The sequence below is a fragment of the Panthera pardus genome, unplaced genomic scaffold (assembly GCF_024362965.1).
Source record: "Panthera pardus isolate Hobbes unplaced genomic scaffold, ASM2436296v1 HiC_scaffold_15, whole genome shotgun sequence".
Taxonomy (NCBI): domain Eukaryota; kingdom Metazoa; phylum Chordata; class Mammalia; order Carnivora; family Felidae; genus Panthera; species Panthera pardus.
The window spans coordinates 71,585,841-71,612,021 of record NW_026526710.1 but is presented as its reverse complement, the minus strand read 5'-3'; the positions used below and the strand labels follow the sequence as shown (position 1 = coordinate 71,612,021).

General features: G+C 42.8%; 1 protein-coding gene and 1 pseudogene across 1 annotated transcript in view; one reads left to right on the top strand and one right to left on the bottom strand.

Annotated features, from left to right (window-relative positions):
- The window catches only part of MALT1 (MALT1 paracaspase), a 62,970-nt gene that overhangs the window by 23,085 nt on the left and 13,704 nt on the right, over positions 1 to 26,181 (bottom strand). The window contains 8 exon segments of the mRNA XM_019463899.2: positions 4,618 to 4,650; positions 6,758 to 6,784; positions 9,767 to 9,796; positions 10,318 to 10,414; positions 10,846 to 11,024; positions 13,317 to 13,476; positions 18,842 to 18,918; positions 18,921 to 18,962. Coding sequence (XP_019319444.2) covers positions 4,618 to 4,650; positions 6,758 to 6,784; positions 9,767 to 9,796; positions 10,318 to 10,414; positions 10,846 to 11,024; positions 13,317 to 13,476; positions 18,842 to 18,918; positions 18,921 to 18,962 — 645 coding nt within the window.
- LOC109275665 (40S ribosomal protein S11-like) lies at positions 17,924 to 18,607 on the top strand (annotated as a pseudogene).

The following is a 26,181-nucleotide window of genomic DNA, read 5'->3' as shown; positions in this document are numbered from 1 at the left end:
TTCCCATCAAATTAGGTTCTGTTTTGCTGACAGCGGAAAAGGCTTAAAAAAAAAAAAAGCAAAAATAAATACCAAAAAGAGGAACAGGACAAATTCTCATCAGAGCAAGCAAGGGGAAAACCAAAGAGGAGAGAAAGGCAGGGACTTAACAAGAACTGTATCTGAATTTTCTCAGCTGATGTATTGTTTCCTTTTGGTTTCTTAAAAAGGTCATTTGGGTGACCTTAGGGATATGTGAAAACTTTTAGTATGAATATCTTAACAGTTTCTTTTCTGACCTCAGTGCAGAGACTCTGCTCAAAGGTGTACTCTTAGACAAAGAATTTTCCTATTTTCGAGGGGCAAAATGATCCACACCGATGCCTTAAAAAGTACCACCTAGCTTTATCACGTGTGTTGCTTGTCCAAAAATGGCTGTAGAAGGCTGGTCTTCAAAACTATACGTTTGCTAGTCGGGGGCGGGGTTAGCGGTTAAAGAGTTGAGGCTGCGCCATGACAGCAGTAACCTATTACAATGTTTTTCTGGAGGGCTCGTATGTGCAGCACAGGTCATGGCAGAAATGTGACGGAGACACCAGGGGGCAGTGAGGAAGGTGTAACAAGAGCACTTGGCTGAAGAGCCACACTGGGTAGGACCTTGAGCCACCTCCCGACACAGGCCAGGACTTAGGTGACCAACCTCTGTCACTAAGTGCTACTAAGTAGTTTATTTATAAATTATGAATACGACTTCGATGAAACTGAAACAGGCACAAATAATCACATTGCTGACGTGATGTCTGCCATACGGAATAGAATTTCAGATGTTTCAAATCATTAAATTGATCAAAACTCTTTGGTGAAATTTCTTTTCTTTACATAGAACATTTAAATCTAATGTTAAGTGAGGTCTGGAGAAAAACTAGCACAAACTCCAAGAATGGGACTCTCTTACAGTGAAAGAAAACCCTACTTTGTGAAAAGCCCCAATACTTTTAGGTCATGGTATCTGTATTCTGTATTTACATTCTTAGAGATTTCTTGCAAATTGCTTATTCTCATGAATACACATATTTTAGAAAAAAAAATGATAAACATTAAAAAAATTTGTAATGCTTATTTATTTTGAGACAGAGAGAAAGTGGGGAAAGGGCAGAGAGAGAGAATCCCAAGCAGGCTCGGCATGGTCAGCACGGAGCCCGACACGGTGCTCCGTCTCACGGACCATGAGACTGTGACCTGAGCCAAAATCAGATTGTGACCTGCGCCAAAATCAAGAGTCGGACGCTTAACCGACTGAGCCATCCAGACACCCCTTAAACATTTCTAATTCAGTAAAAAGGCGCTTCAAGTCCTATACAAATGATAATCTCTTCTTTTATTCAAAAGAAAAAGGCCAATTATCAAGACTACTTCATATACAAAGACTTCAGACAAAGTTTCTATTGAACTGCCTTTAGTTCTAAAAATCATTGAAAAAGCAGAGAACACTCAGGATAGATTCCAACAGGAGGCAGTATAAAACTTAACCTTTCTTGGGTCTTTTTTTTTTTTTTTTTAAGATTTCTTCTTAAATAAACTAGGTATGTACCCTTACACCAAAGTACCCACTCTAGAGCAAGACTGTTACCTGACTAATCCACAGAAAGAAAATTTTCAGTGCTTTTTCCGGGAGCCCAGCAACCCTATCAGAATTTGGACCCATCGATACAGTGACAGTCTCAGTGCAATCTACCTCTAAGTGAGGGGAAATAAGAGAATGTCTGACTTACATGGTCCAGCCCAAATCATGGGTTCCCAAAGTTATTCAGGTAGTAAAGTGTTTGTAAATCACAGAGGTGATTCTGATGGAATATTATGATAATTTAATTCTAATACATGTTTTAGGCTACGTTTTATTGGCAAAACACAAGTATAAGGGATGTAACAGAAAAAATCACTAGAGTCTGGGGGGAAAAAGACCAGTTGTCAAACTGAGCATGTGTTTGCCAATGTCAATTCCTTATTCATTGGTTTTGTTACTTAGAAAGAACACTTGGTACAGTTTTCAGAGGGCCAGGGTTCAACAACTTGAGAACTCTGTGGCTTAAAATCTATGTATCAATAGTTGACCACAGCTCTTTCAACAATTTTCCCCAATGATAAGTTTTTAATAGCCAATTCCTAAAATGTCGCAGGGCATTTTCTCGAGTTTAGTGGTAATAAAGAGGATGGGTAAGTAAATCTTACCTTGCCCAATCTACTTGTGAATGACAGGTGAACTGGGGGGTATTTGGGATGAGAAGCAGACCGCAGTGGTCAACACAGAGATGACAAAGACCCATTCCGGGAATTGGTCGTAGGAAGGAAAAGGAAAAGCCAGACTTCAGAGATATGACAGAGCAAAGAAGCGGTAAGATGCAAAGCTGGGGAGAGAAGAGTGAGGAATCAAAGACAATTTCAAAATAGCAACTACATAAGCAATTCATGATGGTTTTCAAGTGATAAAAATAAATGGAAGAAATCTTCTGAAGAAAAACATTTACTGTAAGAGCCACCCACAATTTCTTGAACACAAACCATTTATTGGAAAAAGGAAACATAAATGCCAGTTGATTAAACAATAGAATAATAAAACCACTTCAGAAAGGTATTTTAACTACATGATCCCAGGCATCTTCCAAAGCTTAACGCAATATATTCTTTAAAAAGCGACACAATGTTATAGCATTCGTTCCACATCTAATTATTCTAATAGTGTGTTACTCATCTCATCCAAAATAAATAATATTCAGGAGCCCCTGGAAAGAAACTTGACATAGATTAAGTGCTATTAAAAAAAAAAAAAACAAAAAAAACACAAAACACAAACCTTTGGCTACCAAAAATGGAGTACTAGCCCCAAATCTGACAGAATCTTTTCATCTCCATGTCCCTCAAAATAAAGTCCAAGTTCCTTAGTCCATGCCTACCTTTACAGATGTGGTAGAAGAGAACCTCCGAGCAGCCACCCCATCCTTGCCCTCAGCAAGGCTCCGACCCCCGAATCTGGGCTGCCCTGTGATTCTCTTTGAACAACATAATTTGGCGAGACGATCGCCAGTTCTGGGTCTAAGCCTTAGGGAGTCCGGACGACTCCCGCTTTTGAGACCCAGCCACAATGTAAAGAAATTTAGCAACATGGCAAGACCAAATGGGGAAGGAGGGGAGGAGGACAGAGAAAGGGGGAGACAGTGAAGCAGGCCCGAGGCTGTACAACAGGAAAACGGGGGGCACAAGCACTCTGCCGAGGGGCAGCCACTATTCAGTCATTAGCTACCAGTCAAAAGCTACCACTTTTCAAAAGAACCTAGAAATCTAGATTTTTATATAGTATCTGATTAGCGACAAATGATTCTAATGGTTAAAAAATACTCTATGGGCCCCCTGCTCCCTCCAAAGGTTACCCAGTTTGTGCCGTTTTCTCTGTGGCCTTTGGCAATCTGTTGCGGGCTACCCCTCGGTTTGAATTTCCACCTCTACGCTGATGATGCTCCTGTGTCTCTAATCCTGGCCTTCCCTTACAGCTCCAGATCCATACATACAACGGGCTGCCGCCGGCTGGCTGCCGTGTGTCTTCACCTAATGTGATGCAAATGCCTCAGACGGGTTAGGTCTCAAACGGATAGTCACCTATCCCCTGAATCTTGCTTTTCATTCTGTGTCCTCTAACTCAGTGGGTTGTATCGCTGCCCACCTAGTGGTCCAAGCAGGAATCCGAGCAAGCATGGTGACGCCTGTCTACTTTTTATGCCCTACAGCAAGGTGATAAGAACAGCTTACTGATTCTATCGCCTCAAGATCTTTTGAGTCTGCTTTGTCTCCTGCGTTCTCACTGGTACTATCTTAGTTCAGATTCTCGTGATTTCTTATCTAGACTACTGACTATTGCAACGGTCTCTTAACTTTCCTCTTAACCAAAAAAAGAAAAAAAAAAAAAAAAGAAAGAAAAGAAAAAAAACCCCCAAGAACATCACTGCCCTCCAGTTTACTTTCTATGCCCGTACAAGACTGGCCTTTAAGAGAGACAACTCTCAGCCCTCTACCAACAAGTCTCCTTCCAATGGCTCGCGAGACAAACGGGGCTCCTCAAGGTCTGGTGTCTTCCGACCTCTCCCCCGCTTTCTCTTTGTGCTCTAGGGGACTGTGTGTTGTTGGCTGTCCCCAGAATACAACACACTGGTTCACTGTCTACAACTGTGTGCTTACGAAACTCTGTTCCGTCTGGCGGGTCCTTCTCTCCTTTAAAACGTAAAGCTGCTATCGCAACCTCTCCGCTGCTTCTCCAACCTCCAACCCCACCAAGCGATCGTATTAGTATTCATCACTTCTCTGTAACGCGTACAAGTTTCTTGTTTACCTACTTGTTTGTCTGCGTGTTGCCAAAACAAAGAAATCCCCCCAGAGGAGCTGGCTAGGCCCCAGAAACTGGATTCATAATCTCTTTAAGCCCCATGTGCTGTAATTTCTTTTAGCAATATCCAAAATAAAACGTCTGGTCTCGACGTCATTTAAGTATTTGGAACAGCTGCCAAATTAAAATGTCTCGGATCCCTTCGTGATCGCCATAAAAGCGCCGCAAAGTCGTACTTTGGCCAAGCATTTTAAAGCTCTACTCACCCAAAGGCTGATCACCCGTTTGCTCTTCATGGTCTACAAAAAGATAAAAATGCAAGAAAGATAGGATGTTATTGTCGGTGATACAAATATCTGCAGGGTTAAAGATACACGGAACCAATGAGCAGCAGGATCGGCAGCAGCAAAGGACAGAATGTGGTTCCTAACGGCTAACCAGTAATTTTAAGATTTTCAGACTCTTGATAAACATACCTGGATGGGCAGAGTTAGACTCGGGACAGGGGACTATTTTCGGAAATTCAGCACCACGGCTGGGGGTCGTGATCTTTAACCGGCCGCGTAGAAACCAGTCTGAAGACGGCGGGTGGCGGCACCAGGCACCGGCAGAAGCGCCGAACGGTTTCTGAACGTCTGCCGGGTCCTGTTCTGCGTGCTTTAAATGTAACGGATTCAAATAAACCTCAACTCGTCTCGGAGGTGTATCTTTCCACCGTCACATAAATAAGGAATCCGAGCACAGGGAGATGAAGCAGCTGGCTCAAAGGAACTGAGCCAGTCAGCCTCGTTCCATAGTCCGCGCTTTCCGCCATCTGTATACCTAGAGCCAAATACCTCCCACGCCCAGGACCACACGGGAGAAGCCACAGGGAAAGATGGGGTGGAGTCAGCGATGTGTCTACCGCAACACAGGGTAACTCTGTTTGCGTTTATTTATTTATTTATTAAAAAAAAATTTTTTTTTAACGTTTTTATTTATTTTTGAGACAGAGAGAGACAGAGCATGAACGGGGGAGGGTCAGAGAGAGGGAGACACAGAATCTGAAACAGGCTCCAGGCTCTGAGCCGTCAGCACAGAGCCTGACGCGGGGCTCGAACTCACGGACCGCGAGATCATGACCCGAGCTGAAGTCGGACGCTTAACCGACTGAGCCACCCAGGCGCCCCTCTGTTTGAGTTTTTAACAGCATATATAAAACACCGGAGCCTGTTACAAGTTTTTAAACGTTCTCTTTTTCAAAACCTCACTTTGGGGGGCATCTTTTGATTCTTGAGGAATCAGGATACAATGAAAGAGGGGGCCAGGAAAATCTCCGAGGCTTAGCGGCGGTTTCTCATAAAAGTTTTCCCGAAGTAACTTTTCACGATGTTCACTGAACGGCAAGAAATAAGAGGCCAATTTAGGAAAAGGCCTCATTCGGTGTGGGTCTGGAGTCTGAAGCACAGTCCCACGAGACTCCTCAGCAGGACAGCACCCCCGTAAGGGAGGCGACCCGGTCTGTCTAATTTGCATCTGCCTAGGGGGCACAGCCCCGTCACTGCTCACAATGGCAGACGCTGACTAGTCAAATATGGGCACGAAACTAAGCAGGCTAGTTATGGTGCTAAAATAATGAGAAATGACCTGCCGAGAAGTAAGAGGGATCGCTGTAAATATTCAATGATGTAGTTGCCTCCTTCAGCTGTTTGTGTAAGGTTTCATTTCCAGATACTTTCACAGGCTCCATCACTGCCTTTCAGGATTTCAGGCCCATGCTGACGTCCCGTCTTGACGTGGTCCTCAGCATTACTATGTGTGTCACCACAGCTAAGGCTTTCCCGTCAGCTTCGCTTGTTCAGACATCTGATCTGGTCAGAAGTGGCCAGGGTGACGGAAACTTCTGCTGTCAGTCTCTTCATGGTCAACGACCGCCTGTATCTCTGTACGGCACCAGTGATCCTCACGCACACGGCTTTTGCTTCCGAGAAAGACAAGCCACCCGACGAGCTCAGGTGTGTTCTATGAATTGAGCAACTCTTAACTAGGTCCCAGGAGTCTGGCAAGTTCGGAAACGTTACCCCCGTCATTCTTTCACAGACCGTTTCTTGCCTTTCAAATTAAAGATCACACGCTTCCCCCTATAACTGCCTTTTTAGGCCACAGAGTCATGTACACAATGATAAAAATATACATTGATATTTTCTGAGGCTGCAGCACGCTTCTGTCTCTACGGTCTTGTAATCTAGAATATTTTCAATACTTTCGCTTGCATGAAATTATACTTCATAGAAGTACCAATTTCAATCCTCCACTGTATTACTTTAGTAAAGAAAAAAGTTTAGTAGTACCACTGTGGCCAAAGAATATCTACAGTACCTTTAAGTTGTTACGTTCAAGTTAACATTTTACATTTATATTACTCACCAGGGCATCCGAGATTATTTAATTCATCTAAAATGAAGTAAGAGAAAATAGATTAGTTTTAAATAACCAAACTGCCCACGTGGCACAAACAGTCAGACCAATCAAAGAGGTAGGCTTCAAGCTATTCAGGCATGTTCAGTTTAGAACTTTCCAAACACCTTCCAAGAGGAGGCGCGCAAGCAGTGAACACAGAGAAAGGCTGCTGGGGTCAGCGAGGACTTCAAAGTCATGACTGTGCTCCCTGAATGGCAAAAAGCTGAACAGACTCCTTCATGATGGGTTCAGAGTTTTAGCTTAGCTATTCTGGCCTTTGGGACAAAAAAGAGTCAAGGGATAGGTCTGTGGCCTCAACTGTAAACTTCCTGAAACTAAGAAACAATCTCAAATGATTTTTTTCTTTTTTAAAAAACTCTGACTTGTCCAACAGTTTGAGGTTTACAGAACGAATGTGAAGAGAGTAAAGAGAGTTCCTGTAAACACGAGTTTCCCTATTTTAACGTCTTGTGTTTAGTAAGGTGTATCTGTCACAACTAACGAACCACTAATATTCTCTCTCTCTCTCTCTCTCTCTCTCTCTCTCTCTCTTTTTTTTTTCCAGGACCCCATTCAGGACACCACATTACATTTTCTGATGCCCCTCTGGGTTCTTTGTTGTGGCAGTTCCTGAGCCTTTCCTTGATTCGACGGCCTTGACAGTTGTGAAGATTACTGGTGAGGTGCTTTGTAGCACCTGTCTCAGTTTGAATTAGTTGATGCTTTTCTCATGGTTAGACCAATGTAATGTGTTTTGGAGGTACAGTAGTTTCAGAATTATTGACCTGCACTCTCTGCCTAAAGGACAGATAAAATCATCTAAGCAAATACCCATGACATTACAGCCATCCGTTTCTCCTTTGTAAATCTTATGAAGATGCCAATTAACACGAACAATAAACTGTAAATGTTACATTGTTCATGTCATGAAGGAACTTATTCTTCTCTGTGGTGTAAAACCAACTAAAGAGTATCATCAATAATCACTGCATCAATTGTACAGAGCTCTCTACAATTTCTCTTGCTTCTTCTCTTACAGACGTCATTCATTTCTAGTTACTTGGGTCAGCATCTTGTTCTTCCATCCCCTCTTCGCTTTACGTTTGTAATACATTTAGATTCTTTGGTTACATTCTGCATTCCATCCAGGGATTCCCCCTCCTCTGGCCTCCTACTAAACGGTTTTAAAAACTCGCATGCAAGTATTCACCGTTACGATGGGCATACACAATAGTCTCACGGCCCTAGAGAAAATCCTGAGCTTTGGGGCGCCTGGGTGGCTCAGTCGATTAAGTGTCCGACTTTGGCTCAGATCATGATCTCATGTTTTGTGAGTCCAAGCCCCGGGTCGGGCTCTGTGCTGACAGCTCGGAGCCTGGAGCCTGCTTTGGATTCTGCGTCTCCCTCTCTCTCTGCCCCGGACTCATGCTCTGTCTCTCTCTGTCTCTCAAAAATAAATGTTGACAAAAAAAAAAAAAAATCCCAAGCTTCACCTATTCAATCCCCACTTTTGTCCTGATGAAGTATCTTTAACAAAATACATAAAATGAAATAGGTAACATCATATTCTGCAGGCTAAAAAAAACAAAAAAGATACGAAGTGGGACACTGTTAATGGTATGTGTCAATCTGCCAATTAGAAAACATCTCAACTTTTACGCTCTTTGAGAAAGAAAAGTTGGGTCTAATTTTTCCATTGGAAATTCCTGAAGTAGTTGCATAGTTGGATCTTCATCTCCAAGCGTGCTGAGAGGATTTGTGTGAAAATCATAATTTAATAATGTTTGCCATTGTGAAAACCACAGAGAATCATACAGGCACCCCATAGCAGCACCCCAGCAGGACGGTGATTTCCATGCATTGCCCTAAAGCCAAACAGCAGTGCTAGTGTGTATGTTAGTTCTCAGAGATATCCAACGTTAGGAAGGTGGAGAAAATCATGCAACCAGGCAAAAAAGGAGTAAGAGGAGGAGGACGAGTTTGTTAGGATTTCTTCACAGAACTTCTCTCATGTAAGGCCCCTGTGGACAACAGGACTGGGATCCCTTTGTGCTAGAGAGTTCTTGGTCAAAAGGATGCTTTAGGACAAGACCAGTAATTACGGCACTTCAATGTGACACCACAGAGAAATGAAAGACAGGAAAATCCAGGAACCAGAAGATTTAACATCATTTTTTTTTTTTTTTTTTTTACTTTACCCGCGTGGAGCCCAAGGTTAAGTAAAAGTGTAAAGCAGGAATTGAAAAAATACTTTGCTATCTACAAATCGAATTTCGTGAAACAATGTGATATACTAAGGGAAGGAGGAAACTTAAGTATTCCAATTTACTCATTAGAACTTATACGCAATGGTTCACAGAATTAAAACAACTTAAAAGCTTATGTTGAATTCTCGTCCGGTTCTCTTTATACACTATGACAAAGAGGACACAGTGGATTCATCTATAGACTTGTAGCTTTAAAAATGGATCTTCATTCGTAAAATTGTTTACATTGAAACAAATATCAGATCCCGGACAAAACATGTGCTCCACAAGAAACTGCCTGTCCTGAGACTCTCGCGGGAAACTCTCGCGGAAAGCACGTCCGCATCAGAGCAGCACGCGGCCGTGGCTAAAAGGATGGCTGCGATCATCCAAATGGTTATCCATGATAGTACAGCCATCCGTCTCTTTAACAGACTCTATAGGTAAAACTTAACATTAAAAATTGACTGCAAGTATTTCCTATTCAGAAGATGTGCAGTAACGCTACGGTAGAAGGTCAACTGGAAATTAGTTACGTGTGTCCACTTGACAGTGTCGCTGGCAATTTACGAACCTTAACACTGAGATACAGTATCGTTCAGCGAAATCTCTTTCTTATAGCTAGTATTTTTTCCATCGCTGCACTCAGCAGGCTAGACAGAGCACTCCACCGCTCCCCAGAGGAACCAGCATGCAGGGTATTCGGGTTCAAACCAAAGGATTACGCTACCTTCAGTGCACTCCACTGCATCTGTTCTTCCTTGTTCCAGAGAAAACAAATGTGAATACAGTGTAATTCATGCTCTCAGGAAGGGCAGCCATCAGGTAAACAGAGAAATAAATATCATACAAATATGTTGGGAAACCAACATGTGCATCGACATCGCCTACTGTGGACGACCTCACTATAAATGCAGTAAGCCTGAACAGAACAACTCCCAAATTACGAACTTCATAATGTGGATTGTTGGTTGGTAATCATTCTTTCCTTTCTAGGTCTGTAGCGCTCCGTTTTAAAAAGACGTGCTATTGAGACTCTCTGCCCACTTAAATCAAGATTTTGATAACTAAAGTTGTTAAAGAATACTTTTTTCCCCGCAAACGTTTATGATTGTGAAGTAAGTATTCTCTCGCATTTCTGTATAAACAACGTAACTCCTGAGACTTAACACACCATTAAATAGAATGAGGTAGAAAGTAGAATTTCCGGGGCTTACATGTTTCATTTTAAATAATTTGTTTTGTACTCCATTCGTGAGAACACTGAGTAAGACTGCTTACCTATGATGACTTCTACCTTCTTGCTATCTTGACTGTCTCGATCGTTATATACGTGACACCAGTAGGTCCCTTGGTGTTCCAGATCCACATAAGGCACCTATTTTCAATATCAGAACACACACACATTTCCTTTTCAATTTTAATCTAAATCGGCTTGGAGAAAAAGTTATTTTGAAGTCAGGAAAAAAAACCTGTAACATCTCAGAGGACTTTAGATAGTCTTACATCATTTCCATTTATGAGGTTAAAGATTAGCAGGCAAATATTAGTGACTCTAATAATGGTGAGTTAGGCACAATACTATCTGACATTTTAGTATAAGCCCTTAGATGTGGGCTAGTGTTATGTTCCCGTACTTTTAAAAATAGAAGAATCAGTTAATATTGAACAACAAGGGACTTGAAAAGAAAACAAGGAAAACGTGAAAACTCCGCAAAGGATATGAATTTTAATGTCTGTCTTAATTTTTAATTATACTATTTATTTTCTATATCAACACACAAAATACACAAATAACCAACTTCCTACCATGTATAGTTTTTTTGTCTCATGTATTAATGGTGACTCATTTTTGAACCACTGGTAGTGAGGAATAGGGCTTCCAACAGCCACACACTGTAAAAGCAACGTGCTGCCAGGCATCAGCTTTTGGGACCTTGGTTCAACGCAGATTTGCAACTTGGATTCAGAGATGCCATCCAAACTCCCTGAAATTAAAAGAAAAATATCACTGAACATAAATAAAATCTCCAGGTTAACAATACTTTTTTCCCTTTAACTGGAAAAAAAAAAAGTGTTTTCAAGTTAATTTTTTTGTAACCCTTACTAGCCTCTCCCCAAACTCTGTTTCATAAAACTGTGGCACTTCTAGAAATACTAAGAGATGTTCTGTGGATAAAAGGATGCTGTAGAGGGGTGCTGGGGTGGCTCAGCGGGTTAAGCACCCAACTCTTGGTTTCGGCTCAGGTCATGACCTCACAGTCTATGAGTTTGAGTCCCGCATCGGGCTCTGTACTGACACTGCGAAGCCTGCTTGGGATTCTCTCTCTGTTCCTCTCTCTCTCTGCCCCTCCCCTGCTCTCTCTCGGTCTCCCTCTCAAAAATAAATAAAAACTTTTTAAAAAACTAGAAAGAACAGGATGCTGTAGACAAGTAAGTTTGGAAAATTCTGGGTTAAATACAGTTACACAGATTTTTTTATTGCAGGACTTCTCAGAGCTTTAGTCATTAGTATGCTTTGTGTATTCAAGAAGGGAAAATCGTTCAAGTGGTTTTCACATGTGTTTGGCCACAGAATCTTTTTGGTGGGGGCAAATGACTTATTAACACCTTGAGTGATATTCATATTTCAAACAGGAAGTGCTACATTCTACTGTTTAGCTTATTAAAAGGAGGGGTTTTGTTATCAGCATGGAATAAATATGAATGGACTATCACTAGCATTTCTTCCTGAGGTAGGCACTAGAGAGCGTTATTTATTGAATGCTCATGTTGCTCTAAGGTCCTCGAGGAAGGAGGTCTTACCAGTGTTAACACAGCCCCAAGTCTCTGTCCTGAAAGTTGGTGTCTCACACACGGCAGGTGATGTCTTTGCTGAACGAATAGGATTTCATGTACTTAACTTTATTTTTTTTTCATTTTTCTAAAACAGTTTAATTCAAAAAAGGTGAAGACTCTGACAAAATCTGGGGGAGGGGCGGAACCCAAAAAAGCACACCGTGGGAGTCTACTGGCTCGGTCACAAACACCGCCATCGAGAAAGATATTTAGGTTTAATACAAATTTGATACAAAGAAAATGGGAAAAAATACCTCTATATGCTAAAAGCAATTAGGCTTCACAAATAAGGCCAGCGAGGCTATTTTATTTTTTTGACACCTTAATTCACCAGTGTTCTTTCTCTTATTTTCTTTTATACTCTCTTTTTAGTTCTTCTCTAATATGGGGAACTGGCTGGAAACTCTACAGTTCACATCCTCTTATAAACAAAGAGAAAGTAAACAGGACTAAAATGTACAAAAGAATGTACTGGGATGATATCATATAATTAATTTTCTCATATACACACATCACCTTTTACTCTGTTCAATGCTTTTTGTTCTACACAACACACACAGTGTAACAGACAGCATGGCCAGCGTCTGGCTTTCCATCACACTGCCTTTGTCTCATGCTTACGTAAGAATGTAAAATCCCACCATGTAAATCATACATACATGCTTCATGCTAGACTCAAATGTCCTCTGCATGCAGAGGATTTCACTTATAAACATATTAAAGTTCATTACATGCACAGAAATATTCAAGAAAGACAAAAATAGTTGTCTTCATCATGACTATTTTTAGACATTGTTTATTCAGGTATAGGAAAAGCTACACTGAGACAGAAGAATGGAAGACAGACTGGTAACAAAGTCTGTTTCCCACCTATTCTTTTGGTCTGGCAAAATGACAAAGAATATGGCTCTTGACTGTGAGTGTGAATAAGAAAAATAACATCTGACGGGCGACTCTTTAGAACAGACTGAGTTTTTAAATCAATACCAGTTACTGGACTAAGTAGATAGATGACAAGGACTAGAAAAACAGTCTGATTGAAACACTTCACTGCAGTGAACGATACGCGCCCTTTCATGTCAACATTGACTCTAGAGCTTTTATTCCACAACACAGTATGTTCAGAGTAATACGAGTGTTTGGGAGAAAAATATACAGTGGAGAAAGAAAAAGAAGGAAGTTCCCAGAGGTCAGCACCAGGGCCAGTCTGAGGTTCCAGGTCACCTTAAGGCATCTACATATACGTATATATGCGTATACATGTCAACCTTCACTGAGAAGGAATCAAAGCACAGGAGATAAAATCTTAGCAACTGGTGATCTTCTATTGGTGATAAGTACACATGCGAGCTTCCGGTACTGTTTTTGATGCTATGAAATTAAACATCTGAAATAAAGTAAGGCGATTCCCATTCCAGTATTCAATTTAATTTGTCACTTACCCTGGAGGTTTCCTGTTACTTCTGTGACATCACAAACATCCAGCTGTGACCACTGGCTGAATTCAAAGGTGAAATTGTTATTAACTCGACAGACGTAAAAGCCTGCATCTTTTACGTGCACGGTGTTAAAAATTAGTTCGGATGCATTTCCGTTCGGAATCTGTGAAAGAATCAGTAAGAGAATGTAAATGAATGACTCATGAAAACACGCCTTATAAAGTGTGCTGGGCAAAAAATGTGTTGATTTCCTTGGAGCTTTGAAAAGCGTATCTTTTCTCAAGTCCTGAAATATTTTTTACTTAAAAAAAAACAACAACAACCAAGCAACATGTTGAGTAATTTAAGATTAAAGTCTTAGAAATCCACACTCTTTTACAAGTGCATTAACCAGAGAGTTACGCTCTCTCCCATAGTTCTTCCCCAAACAGAAAATCGTCTATTTTTTCATTTAAAACTGTTCAAATCATCAGTATTCAAAGAATCTACAATGGGAAATGTATAAGTAACACAGAAAGTTAGGCCTGGCTATTAATTTCAGTTATGGCCAAATTAGCTGCGAATACACATAAGCAAGTTTTTGTTTTTGTTTTTTTTTTTACCTTGAGACCCTATTTTTTCATCTGCAAAATTCCGTAAGAGGACAGACTCCTTAACTACTACACTTCTTTCAGGGTCTGGGCAGAGAAGGGCTACGGAAAGCATGTCGGTGATGAGAAGGATGGCCGTCCAAGGGTCTCCCAAGCTCTCCCCTCAGGCCTTTGGTCACCACATTAGGGTTTCTTTCCCCTCTACTCATTAATCTGTAAGGGCCACCCACCTCCGGCACGTTGCCAAGGAGCTGAGTCGTGTACCTCATTCCATTACGTTAGATTGCTTGCAAGCGTAGTTTAGTAAGTTCATCTCTCTCTCTCTCCAAACCCCAACCAACTGAATTCAACTCTCACCCCCTCAGAACCTGCACCAGGCCCAGGGCATTTTGCTGAAGATTTGACAGCTGGGATGGCGGGCTGCACTTGGCACCGTGGCGAGGCTTGGTAGGCAGACTGGCTCAAGCTGAAGACGTCCGGGATGAACAGACTGCAGAAAGCGGCTTTCCCAGCGACTCCCCTATCTGACTAAAAGCAAAAACTTCCGGGAAATGAGGCTACCGGAAATTCCTCCTTCAGGGTGACTTTATCCGGGAGGGAGACTAAGAGTAAACCTACCATAAATCCCCTCTCCAGGAAGAGTTTTATGGCCGTGATGATGAAAGACCACTTGCACCCGCATGAGGAAATATTATCACAAACTTTCTTATCTGTTTCTTCTTCTAGAAACCTCTTCGCATTTCCTAGAGAAACCCACTCATTCTTCCCATACGCGTCTTTCTCCCTCCTCCCTTTTCCCTGTTAAGTAAGCATGTAAGCTGCTGGCTTATTCACAGAGCTACTTCCTTTGTAAGTTCCCATAGGAAAAAAACCCTTTTTCTCTTGTTAATCTGTACTTCATCAGTTAATTCACAGGCACCCAGAGGCTGAACCTAAGAGGGTAGAGGAAAACCTCTTCCTCTTCTGCCAATCCCAGCCTCTTCCCTTGCTCCTGGCGATTTTCTCCCTGCTTTAGCATCTGTTTCTTTTATCGCATCACTCTCAAAAACCTACTCTAGTACTTTGTATCTTAAATAAATAAAAACACCCCCAACAAACCTCCCTTAACCCACATCCCCTCCTCTCAGCAGCACCGAGAATGCAAACTGCCCCTTTCTTCCTACAATACTTTCCCCTTGAGGCTTTGTATCCCTCTCTGCTGGATGTCCTCCCTTCCCTCTTGCAGATTTCTTCTTAGTCCCTTTACTGGGTCCTCTTCCGTAACATAAACTTCCAATGTGTCTCCAGATGTCCAAACTGCCCAGCTGATTCATGCAGATGTCTAACAGGCATTTCGAACTTAACACATCTAAAACCACACCCTTGCTTTTTCTCCCTAAGTCTAGTTCTCTTCCAACCTTCAATACCTCAGTAGAGAACACGTCCCCAGATGCTTCAGTCACCAATCCAGGGGTGATCCTTGATCTCCCTTCCTTTTTCTTCCATCGGGGCTGGTTAAACTCTGCCTCTAAAGTAACCTGGCCTGGGCGCTTTGCTCCCGCTGCACGGCCTCACTCTAGCCACGCTGCCACCATGCCCAGGCCAGCTCGGGCGCCGGCTAACTGGGCCTCTTGCTCCTCTCCAAGCAGGGGCCTTGTGTTTTAAAAACGCAAATCCCATCATGTTATTTCTCCTGCTTAAGACTTTCAGTGCATCTCACTTTATATCACCCTGTTTATTTTCCTCACGGTTCTGAGCTCAAAGAACTCTCTTATTTGTTTACTGTCTCTCTCCACTGGGGGGGCGGGGGGGGGGACAGGACCCTGCGTGTCAGTGCTTCATCATCATGGCCTGAGATCCTGGCCTGGCACGAAACAGGTGCTCATCAGGTATCTGTTAAATGAACAGCTCGTAAGGGGCTCCTGGGTGGCTGGGTCAGTTAAGTGTCTCTTAATTTCGGCTCAGGTCATGATCTCGCTGTTTGTGGGTTCAAGCCCTGCATCGGTTTCTAAACTGACAGTGTGGATGGAGCCTGCTTGGGATTCTCTCTCTCCCGCTCTCCCTGCTTGTGTGAGCATGCTCTCTTTCTCTCTCAGAATAAAAAAGCTCAAAAGAATAAAAATAAAAAGGAATAGCTCTTAAAATAGCCTCATGAACATAAGAATGGTTCAACAAGGGGTGCCCAGGAGGCTCGGTTGGTTAAGCGGCTGACTTCGGCTCAGGTCATGATCTCACGGTTCCTGGGTTCGGCCCCGCGTCTGTCCGGCTCTGGGCTGACAGCTCGGAGCCTGGAGCCTGCTTCAGAGTCTGTGTCTCCCTCTTTCTCTGTGCCCCTCTCCCGCTCATGCTCTGTCTGTCTCTGTCTCTCAAAAATGAATAAACGTTTTTTAAAAAAAGATATTTAAAAAAGAATGGTTCAATACAACTCGACTTGTGAGGGCTTTAGAATCTATTATAACTCTTCAAATCTAAGAAGTACTCCCCACCCCCTACATTTTTTTTTTTAATTTTTTTTAACGTTTATTTATTTTTGAGACAGAGAGAGACAGAGCATGAACAGGGGAGGAGCAGAGAGAGAGGGAGACACAGAATCCGAAACAGGCTCCAGGTTCTGAGCTGTCAGCACAGAGCCCGACGCGGGGCTCGAACTCACAAACCGTGAGATCATGACCTGAGCCGAAGTCGGACGCTTAACCGACCGAGCCACCCAGGCGCCCCCACCCCCTACATTTTTACCTTTCTCAAACCAGGGCATATTTTACAAATGATATATATATATTTTTTAATGTTTATTTATTTTACAGAGAACAGGGAAGGGACAGAGAGAGAGAGAGAGGGAGAGGATCCCAAGCAGGCTTTGCGCCGACAGCAGAGAGCCCAATGAGGGGTTCGAACTCACGAATCATGAGATCATGACCCGAGCCGAAGTCAGACGCTTAACCGACTGAGCTACCCAGGCGCCCCTACAAATGATATTCTTAATGTTGTAAGTTTTATGTCGTTTCTCTTTCAGAAGGCATTTATTAAAATAAAAGCAACTTTGCAATTGAGAAAATGTTAAAAATCACTTTATTTTTATTAAAAATTTTTAAAAAATATTTATTTCTCAGGGAGAGAGAAACAGAGCGTGAGCAGGGGAGGGGCAGAGAGAGAGGGAGACATAGAATCTGAAGCAGGCTCCAGGCTCTGAGCTGTCAGCACGGAGCCTGACTTGGGGCTCAAACCCAGAAACAGCGAGATCGTGACCAGGGTTGAAGCTGGATGCTCAACTGACTGAGCCAACCAGGTGCCCTGTTAAAAATAACTGTAGTTACCATTTCTGGAAAGCCTAGTGTACGAAACATCCTGTCCATTAAATCCTCGTAACCGCGGATGACAGCAATTCACATGACTAATAACTAGTCAGGGTTCCAACAGAGGCCTAACAGCAGAGGCTACACGCGATCTCTCACTACAGTCTGGCTGCTCTAACCTTACTTGTGCGTAAGGGATGGAAATTAAAAATGGCACAAAACCACAGATTTCTTCTAAGGCACAGAATGATCCCATTAAAGGAAAGATGATAATCTCAGAATGGCTCTTTAACTTAGTTTCGGGTTTGCAAATGTAGACTTCGCACTGAATTCGGAAGAAAGCTTAGTTATTTGACTAGCAGGGTGAAAAGAATATGGAGTTTCAAGGTACAATCTAGGAGGAAAGGGAGTGAGGGGAGGTGGAAAGAGAGGAGAGAGGCCCACTAAAGTGAGACACAGCACGGGCCGGACAGACTGGTGGGAAAAGCCCAGTGGCAGAGAGCTCAAAGAACTTTTAAGAAAAAAAGGATTCCAATACGTGATTTTAAATTCCTTATTGGGTGGTGCAGGGAGACAATATTTCCACAAGAGGAATAAACGCTCCCCTCCACCAGCCTGAATTTTACTTCAGAATCTACCACAATAGCCTATATCTTTTGATGTAATGGTTACATGGAATGTTTAAAATAATATTCCATTAACCTTCCATGTCACCTTTGAAAGATCTTAATTAAAGATTTCGGCTGCCTTTCTTCGGGCAGCTGGGAAGATGGCGGACCCTCAGGCTGAGTGTGCCCACCCGAAGCAGCCAACCATCTTTCAAAAGAAGAAGCGGGTCTTGATGGGAGACACTGGCAAGGAGAAGCTCCCACGAAACTATAAAAACATCGGCCTGGGTTTCAAGATGCCCAAGGAGGCCACTGAGGGCCCCTGTATTGACAAGAAATGCCCCTTGAGTGCCGATGTCTCCATCCGAGGGTGGATTCTGCCTGGTGTGGTGACCGGGATGAAGACGCCGAAGACCGCTGTCATCCACCGAGACCTCCTCCGCTGCAGGGGAAAGGACGAGCGCTTCGAGAAACGCCACAAGAACACGCCCGTGCACCTGTCCCCCTGCTTCGGGGATCCGGATGGGCAGCACGGTCACAGTGGGCCAGCGCCGGCCCTCGAGCAAGACCGTGCTTCAATGTGCTCAAAGTCGCGAAGGCTGCTGGCAGCAAGAAGCGATTCCCGAAGTCCTGAGACTAGACATCTGTCCACACCCTCAAAGAAAATAAAGTTATTTTCCAAAAAAAAAAAAAAAAAAAAGAAAGAAAGAAAAAGAAAAAAAGCGAGACTTTGGCTGGAATACAATTCGTTGTAAGGAGTTCTGTATGGATATGTTAGAATGTACTGGCAATATTTACCGTCTGTTAACGTTGCTCTGATTCCTAATTTCCACAATTTTTAGTGACTAAAGAATTGATTTTATTATTGCTCACCTTTTTTTAACATGACAATTTTTGGGACTGTCTTAGCAAAATGATGATTTTTCGCTACTTCAGTAATAACACAGCCTTGTCTATCAGATCAAAATTCTAAAACATACGCTGAGGATAATGATGCTAATTAATTTACTGTCATTCTCTCTTATGACTGAGAAAGTAAAGTACATTTAAAAAGTTACCTCTTTATTCATTTTGAACCACTGATATTGTACAAAGGGATGTCCAGTTGCCCGGCAACACAGTTTCACAAACTGTCAGCCAAGACTGCCTTTGATTCTGGGTTTACGGTGATCTTTATTCCTTAAAAAAAAAAAAAAAGAAAGGAAGGAAGGAAGAAAGAAAGAAAGGAAGAAAGAAAAGAAAGAAAGGAAGACGGAAAGAAAAAAAAAGTTAACTAAGTTACGGTAGAGAGGTTTTCCTTGTTTATGTTTCTGAAACCAAATTAAAAGAAAAAAGTATCGTGGAAATAACTTGCACATTCATTCCAGTTGCAAACTGCCCGTCCGTGTGTCCTTCCCCATCAGACTAGGCATCTGTGAGCTCCAGGCTTTGTAAAACCAAGAGGAAAGAAACTCATCCCCAGAAGACTTTGATCTACTGTACTTCCCATGACTGGAGGAGAAAACTGTTTGCCCTGTTTCTTCAATTCTTAGAAAACTTTTTTCTGCATTCTAACACCTCTGGAATCAGGATGCACCTTCTAAACAGATGTCTGCTAGACAGCACTCATGATGCAGTTCTCAGTGCTGGCTTGTCAAACACCTGGTCAGAAACGCTCATACGGCTGGCACTTCAACTGAGTTAGGGGCACTGTTACGATAAGACGAGTGTTGGCCATTGAGAACGTCTCCAAAAGACATCTGAATTTAATGTTATGACTTGGCATTAAAGTGAAACTATTCTGCACACACAAAGGCACGGAAACAGAACAGCAGGATATAAATCTGAAATATGGGATACGGGCATTTCTTATCTGAGAAAGGACTTTCAGCATCGACACTTGGAAAGCTTTAAAGACGATCCTAAGTCAATAATGTTATGCCCTCCATCCCGCCTCCCTCTCAGTTACTCTTTCTGGGAAAGCCAGCTGCCCTGACATGGGGATGCTCAGGCAGCCCGGTTGGGAGGCCCGAGTGATAAGGAAAGACAGCTGGGACTCCTGCCGAAGGCCCTGTAAGTGAACGACCTGAGAACTATCCAACCCCAGTCAAACCAGACGGCTGCAGCCCTGCCTAACAGCTGGACTCCCACCTCGGCAGAGGCCGAAGCTGAAGCCAAGGCCACCCAGCCAAGCCATTTCCAGGTTCCTATTCTCAGAAACTGTGTGAAGTAATAAATGCTGCTTGTATTAAGCTTGGGACTTGGGGGTAATTTGTTATGCAGCAACACATGACCAATACAAAAGAAACCAAAGCTAGGAAATTTTACATTTGCCAAGGTTATAATACGGAAAAGTGGGTTAGCTGGCTTTTAGGAAGGAAGAAGGAAAGGTCATTAAAACTTGTAAATATGTTAACTAATTTGGGTTTAAATCAAAAAAAAAAAACCTGTAAAATGTAATTCTCTGTACCTAGTTTTATTTTCTTTCCTCATCTATCCTGCATATGATCTGATAACAGGTTTTTCCTCTGTAACCCACCAATCCAAAGGAACAAAACAAGATTACAACTGAAGAGGAGTGAGTCCAAATAAAAGCAGTCTTAATACATCAAAGATACTAAACTTTCCAGAACAAAAATAGTAAATAAGGTAAAATGGGTAAGTGAAAAGCATTCCAGAAAGATACCAAATAAAACCAAAATCCAAAATAAATATTGATCGCACAATTATTACAATTGAGGGTCTGGAGAAACCCTGGAAAATCTTTAGTAAAGAGAGCACATCCTCTCAAAAAAGAATTTGAAACCTTTGCCAAGGGAGAACTTTCCCATTCGTTAATTCTTTATGTTAGCACCGTACGGAAGAAGGAACAGAGTTCTTCTGAAATCTGTCTCATGTGTTGGTTGGAAAACACATGTTGAAGACAGAAAATGGGATGAATGCACTCACTTCGGCGGCCAACTCACAGCACTGCATTTAACACTCCCGATGCGAGTCTTTAGCCAGGAAAGGCTTATGTCACAACTTCAAGATACAAAGATTCTGATTTTCAAGGTTTATATGTGATAAGAAAGAAAAAAAAGTTGTAACAACAAAAGAAGGGAACAAATATAAATCGGAAAAACACAGGGCTTGTGGCCAAACGGGCTTTAAAATGTGGGTCTTCTAGCCACCTCCAACTTGACGAGTCCCAAATCCTTTTTGAACAAGGTCTACTCCTGCATGAGGCCCTGCCGTCTTCCATCCCAGCCGACCCTTCCATCCGGTTCCTCAGGGCGAAAACTTAGAGCAGTCCTCCCGAACCCCTCATTCTTCGCAAGTAATTTCTCTGCAAGTCCTGTCGGTCGCGCTTTTCCACGTCTCCTCATCTTCAACGCCATGATCGTAACCCAAGCCACCATCAGATGCTGATGGAATCCTATTAGAGCCCGTAGACTGGTTTCCTTGCTTCCAACCAGCAGCCCAAATGTCTTTTTTTTTAATTTTTTTTTTAACGTTTATTTATTTTTGAGACAGAGAGAGACAGAGCATGAACGGGGGAGGGGCAGAGAGAGAGGGAGACACAGAATCGGAAACAGGCTCCAGGCTCCGAGCCATCAGCCCAGAGCCCGACGCGGGGCTCGAACTCACGGACCGTGAGATCGTGACCTGGGCTGAAGTCGGACGTCTAACTGACTGAGCCACCCAGGCGCCCCCAATTTTATTTTTTATTTATTTTTTTAAATTTTTTATTTTTATTTATTTTGAGAGAGAGAGAGAGAGAGAGAGAGAGCACGAGCAGGGGAGGAGCAGAGAGAGGGAGACACAGAATCCCAAGCAGGTTCTGTGCCATCAGCGCAGAGCCCGGTGCAGGGTTTGAACCCACAAACAACGAGGCCATGACCCGAGCCAAAATCAAGAGTCGGACGCTTAGGCAGCTAAGCCACCCGGGCGCCCCCAAAATGCCTTTTTAAAACATAAATCAATCCATATCATTCCTCTGATTAAAACCCTCAACTGACCTCATACTGTACTTAGAATAAAATTCAAACCCCTCATCATGGTCTCAAGGTCCTACATAAACCGATGCCTCTAACCTCGTCCCCTCCTACTCTCCTGGTTCCAGCCACACCAGCCCCTCTTTTCAGAAGCCAGCTATTTTCTACCTTTCCACTTACTAGTCCTCTGCTGGATTTCCCCTCCAGCCCCCTGTTGCTTCACGGCAGGCGCTTTCTTTCTCATCACCTGCTGGGTCTCTGGCTTCGCTGGGAAATGTCTCTAAACTAGCTATCCCCCACCCCCACCTTCTCTATTATACTCACCCCACTTCGTGGGCTTCACTGCACGAACCAACTGAAATCCCTGTTTCGTTGTCTCACCTACTGAAACAGAAGCTTCAGGACAATAAGGATCTCGTTTGTCTTCGTCACCAGTTTACCCAACATCTGGAATAGTGCCTGGCATATGGTGAGAACAGTTGAGTGTTCAACACGTATTTGTTGAATGAACACGTATCACTGTCACAATAAAAACTACTGACTGCTTTATACGTGCCAGGCGTTTTGATCTCTAACCCTCACAGGAACCATATGAGTTAGATATTGATTACACCTACGTTACAATGAAGAAAATGGAGTTATTTGCAAAGTCATCCAAATTACCTTGAGTATAGTATTTAACCTCTTAGACTAATTGTTTTTCCATTGTAAAATGGCAGAACCAGAATGCAACCTAGGTTTTCTTGGGCTTTAAAATCCCCATGCTTTTGTTAACCCGGTGATTCTTTTTTTTTTTTTTTTTCGCCTTTATGAAGGTACACCTGACGTATGAAATGTGTATAAGCTTAGGGTGTACGATGTGATAATTTAATACACATACACATTGTGAAGTGATTACCACACTGACTTAATTAACACATCCATAGTTATTTTCCAGTGGTTCTTTTTCACTTTTAACATTTTGTTTATTTTGAGAAAGAGAGAGAGAGAGAGAGAGAGCAAGCATGTGCCAAAGCAGGGGAGGAGCAGAGAGCGAGGGGGAGAGAGAATCCCAAGCAGGTCCTGTGCTGTCACGCAGAGCCCAACACAGGTCCAATCCCATGAACCGTGAGATCATGCCTGAGCTGAAATCAAGAGCCGGATGCTTAACTGACTGAGCCACCCAGGTATCCCCCCAACTTTGGTTTTTTTTTAAGATTTTATTTTTAGGTCATCTCCACACCCAAAGTGGGGCTTGAACTCACGACCCTGGGATCGAGTCGCATGCCGCACCGGCTGAGCCAGCCAGGCGCCCCTCCTTAGCGCACCTCCCGTGTTAATCGTCTGCCTCGTGAGAGTGCCAGGCAGTGCTCATAAATCTACCACGGCAAATATTCTCTCCTATTATACAAAGAGAGAAGAGTGATGTAAATTAAAGGGCTTTCTCCCTATAGTGTCTTACAAAGAAATGAATGACTCTAAATGGACAAAGGGCCCACAGGGTCAGGATGTCCTAAAAGGGTATCCTTCCTTCGTGTGGGAGATAAGACTAAATGATTTTTAATGTACACTCAAACTCAGCTTATACATCTGTCCTGTCCCACCAATTTCAGTAGTCTAGTCTTCAACAAGCAAAGCAAATAAAGACATGTATTTATTACTTCATGCTTCAAAGACTGAGAACTGAAAGGCACCACGTGATCTGGAAACTGCCCTTGGTGAGTAGTAAAGACAAGAAGTCACAATACCTCCCATGCCTTAACCACACAAATTTCCTTCCTCCCACGTAGTGTTGTGCGGCAGGGAACCATGGTCAACCTGTAACCACCCTCGCGCAGCGCCCACTAGTCAGAAGGTGCTGAACAAAGGTAAGGAGGGAAGATGGCATAGGGCTACGCAGGGTGTACCACGGCAAACAAATGAAAGTTCTATTTGAAAGCGCGAATACACAGCTTCCTGGCAAACAAGTCTATTTTCAGATAACATCTGCAAAGAAGTCAAAGAGGTTACTTGATTTCCTGTAAGCCGGGAAGAGTCTGAACCAGGTACGATGGAACACGGGGATCGTGCATTCAACACAAACCTGGGTAGATCACAGATTCGTGATACTGACCAAGAAAACTCAAAACCCTGCTGGAATTGCAAAACATCAATTAGGGTGATTCCCTATGGTGACAGGAAGATTCACAATAGCTTTCCTTTAGGCTAGTGTCTCTTGAGATGCATTTAAATACTGATGCAATTTACAAACAGCTGTTCCGGAAACTTCTACAAGTACTGTATACACTACAATCCGTCTGTTTTCAGAGACCATGAACCAAAAATTTCTTTCCATCAGCTTCTATCCAAAACTCTTCCTCCAAGTTATTCTAAGGATTTCTAAGCTATCATTGAAAAGTGCCTCCTCGTATTATCCCAGAATAAATCCCATTTCTCTTCCTCCACTGACCTCCCCCCAACACAACCACAGCAAGTCCATATATGTCCCCCTTACAAGTCAGGGTACATTTGCACCTACGCTGGCTAAACCTCGTCCCCTCATCATACCCCTTCTTCTCCCACATCGGCCATTGACCCTGGAAACCTCGGCACAGACACACATTCTTTCAGACCTCACCACTGCCTTTCTACCTTTCTACCCTTCTCCCTTATCTTTATTCCCATCCATACCGCTGTCGCCTCTTTTTGCTTCTTGGTATTTTCCTTTCAGAAACTTCGGTCACTCCCGAAACACGGAAAGTCCCTTATGAGATGTAGTAGCAGTGTTTTTTACTTTGGCAAGGACAGAAAATTGCCATCCATGGGTCAAAGTGGCAACTGGGGTAATAATTCATCACCAAGCTTCTCAAAGAGCACAGAAATTTCCTAGCCATGAGAGAAATGACACTGAGTCCAGGTTGAGGTCAGCAGACCTGGGCTTTAATCTACTTTTGTCAATAACTGTGACTCGGGCTAAGTGATAAGCACTGGAAATCTTACTTCCCACATAAATACGTGCTCACATTTAAAATTTAAATGTTCGTAACAGCACAGTTCTGTTCCTTCACAGAACTATAAAGAGAAGATGATTCTGAACTAAAGGTATTTTGCAAATGAGTGAATAACAGTCAACCACCTTGGCTCCTGTCTTAAAGACAGTAAGAATAATAAAACATAAAATTTTGATATCAGAAACGTAACAGTTAAGTGTGCTAAAAGGCATTAAAAAAAAAAAAAAGTGAAGTGATGTGAACTAAAAAAGGTGTGGGCCAAATGGAAAAGACGCCACTGAAGAGATCTCAGCCAGAGCTGTCCGATACGTACAGAGAGTGAAATCTGGGATTCATCTGATGAAACCCATGTAGACAACGTTCGTTCTCTCTAACCATCCCCCATCGTCGAGGCTCTGCTTAACAAATTCTGGGTCAGGGCATCACTTCCTTGGCAGCCATTTTGTGATCTACAGAACTGCATAACTGATGGGGCCTATAAATCTACTCAACATGTTTTCGCTTACAACAGAAGACACACACATCTTCAACTGCACATCTAGGTTCAGTATTTGCAAAGGATACAGATGCCAATACTGGTCCCTTGGAGTCAGGGTTTTGGGTCCTTTAATGAGAAAATAAAGGTCTAAAAAAATGGTCTAAAAAACCATTATGGGAGCTATGGTTCAAACAATGTCAGCACCCACTCAACGCTCCCACTCCCCTCCAGTTCCCAGTGAGATGAGCAAGGGAATAAAATAGGGAAGCAATGAGTGCTGGGAAATGGGGACGGGCACCATCCACACATAAAAACCGTATGCAATTTTTCTAACATAAGGGACAGGCCAGGTAAACTGGGAGTGGGGAGCAGCTAGCCAATCCACGTGCTGTGAAAAAGCCCAGTTAGAGAGAGAAAAAAAAAAAAAAAAAGCCCAATTAGAAACAAAGCAGAAGAGGGTAAACCTCAATCCTATGGGGCTCCTTCAGAAAATGTACTAGGTGTCAGAGCCCATGGAGAGCACGAAGTTAGGGGTGAGTTACCCTTGGCTTCTACCCCATGCTCAGTGAGGGGCCATTGAGCTTGGCTCCTAGTCAAGGGATCGTTCCAGTTAGAGGCAGGGGGACGTCTGCCCCAGCTACTTCTTGGCTACCAAAACAAATATGTAAAAGAAACCCAGCTTCTCAGAAAAAGAGAGAAACTCCTTATTACAGCCCTCTCCTATGGCTATCTCTGGCTGTCGGTTCACAAACTGGAACGGAATGTGGCAAAATAAGACTCAAAGGAACCTAAAGTTTCCTCTTATTTCTGCATTTAGGTCTGAAAGGTCTGTTCAGAGGTTCAAAGCATCTTGGACAGAAGTCACCCTACTCACCAAAAGCAGACTTCTCTATGGAGACAAGTCATTGGACTTTCTGTGGTAGTAAGAAACTACCTTACCACAGAAAAGAGAGAAAATACGAGGATCTATTTATTTTGTTTTTTCACCAAGATAC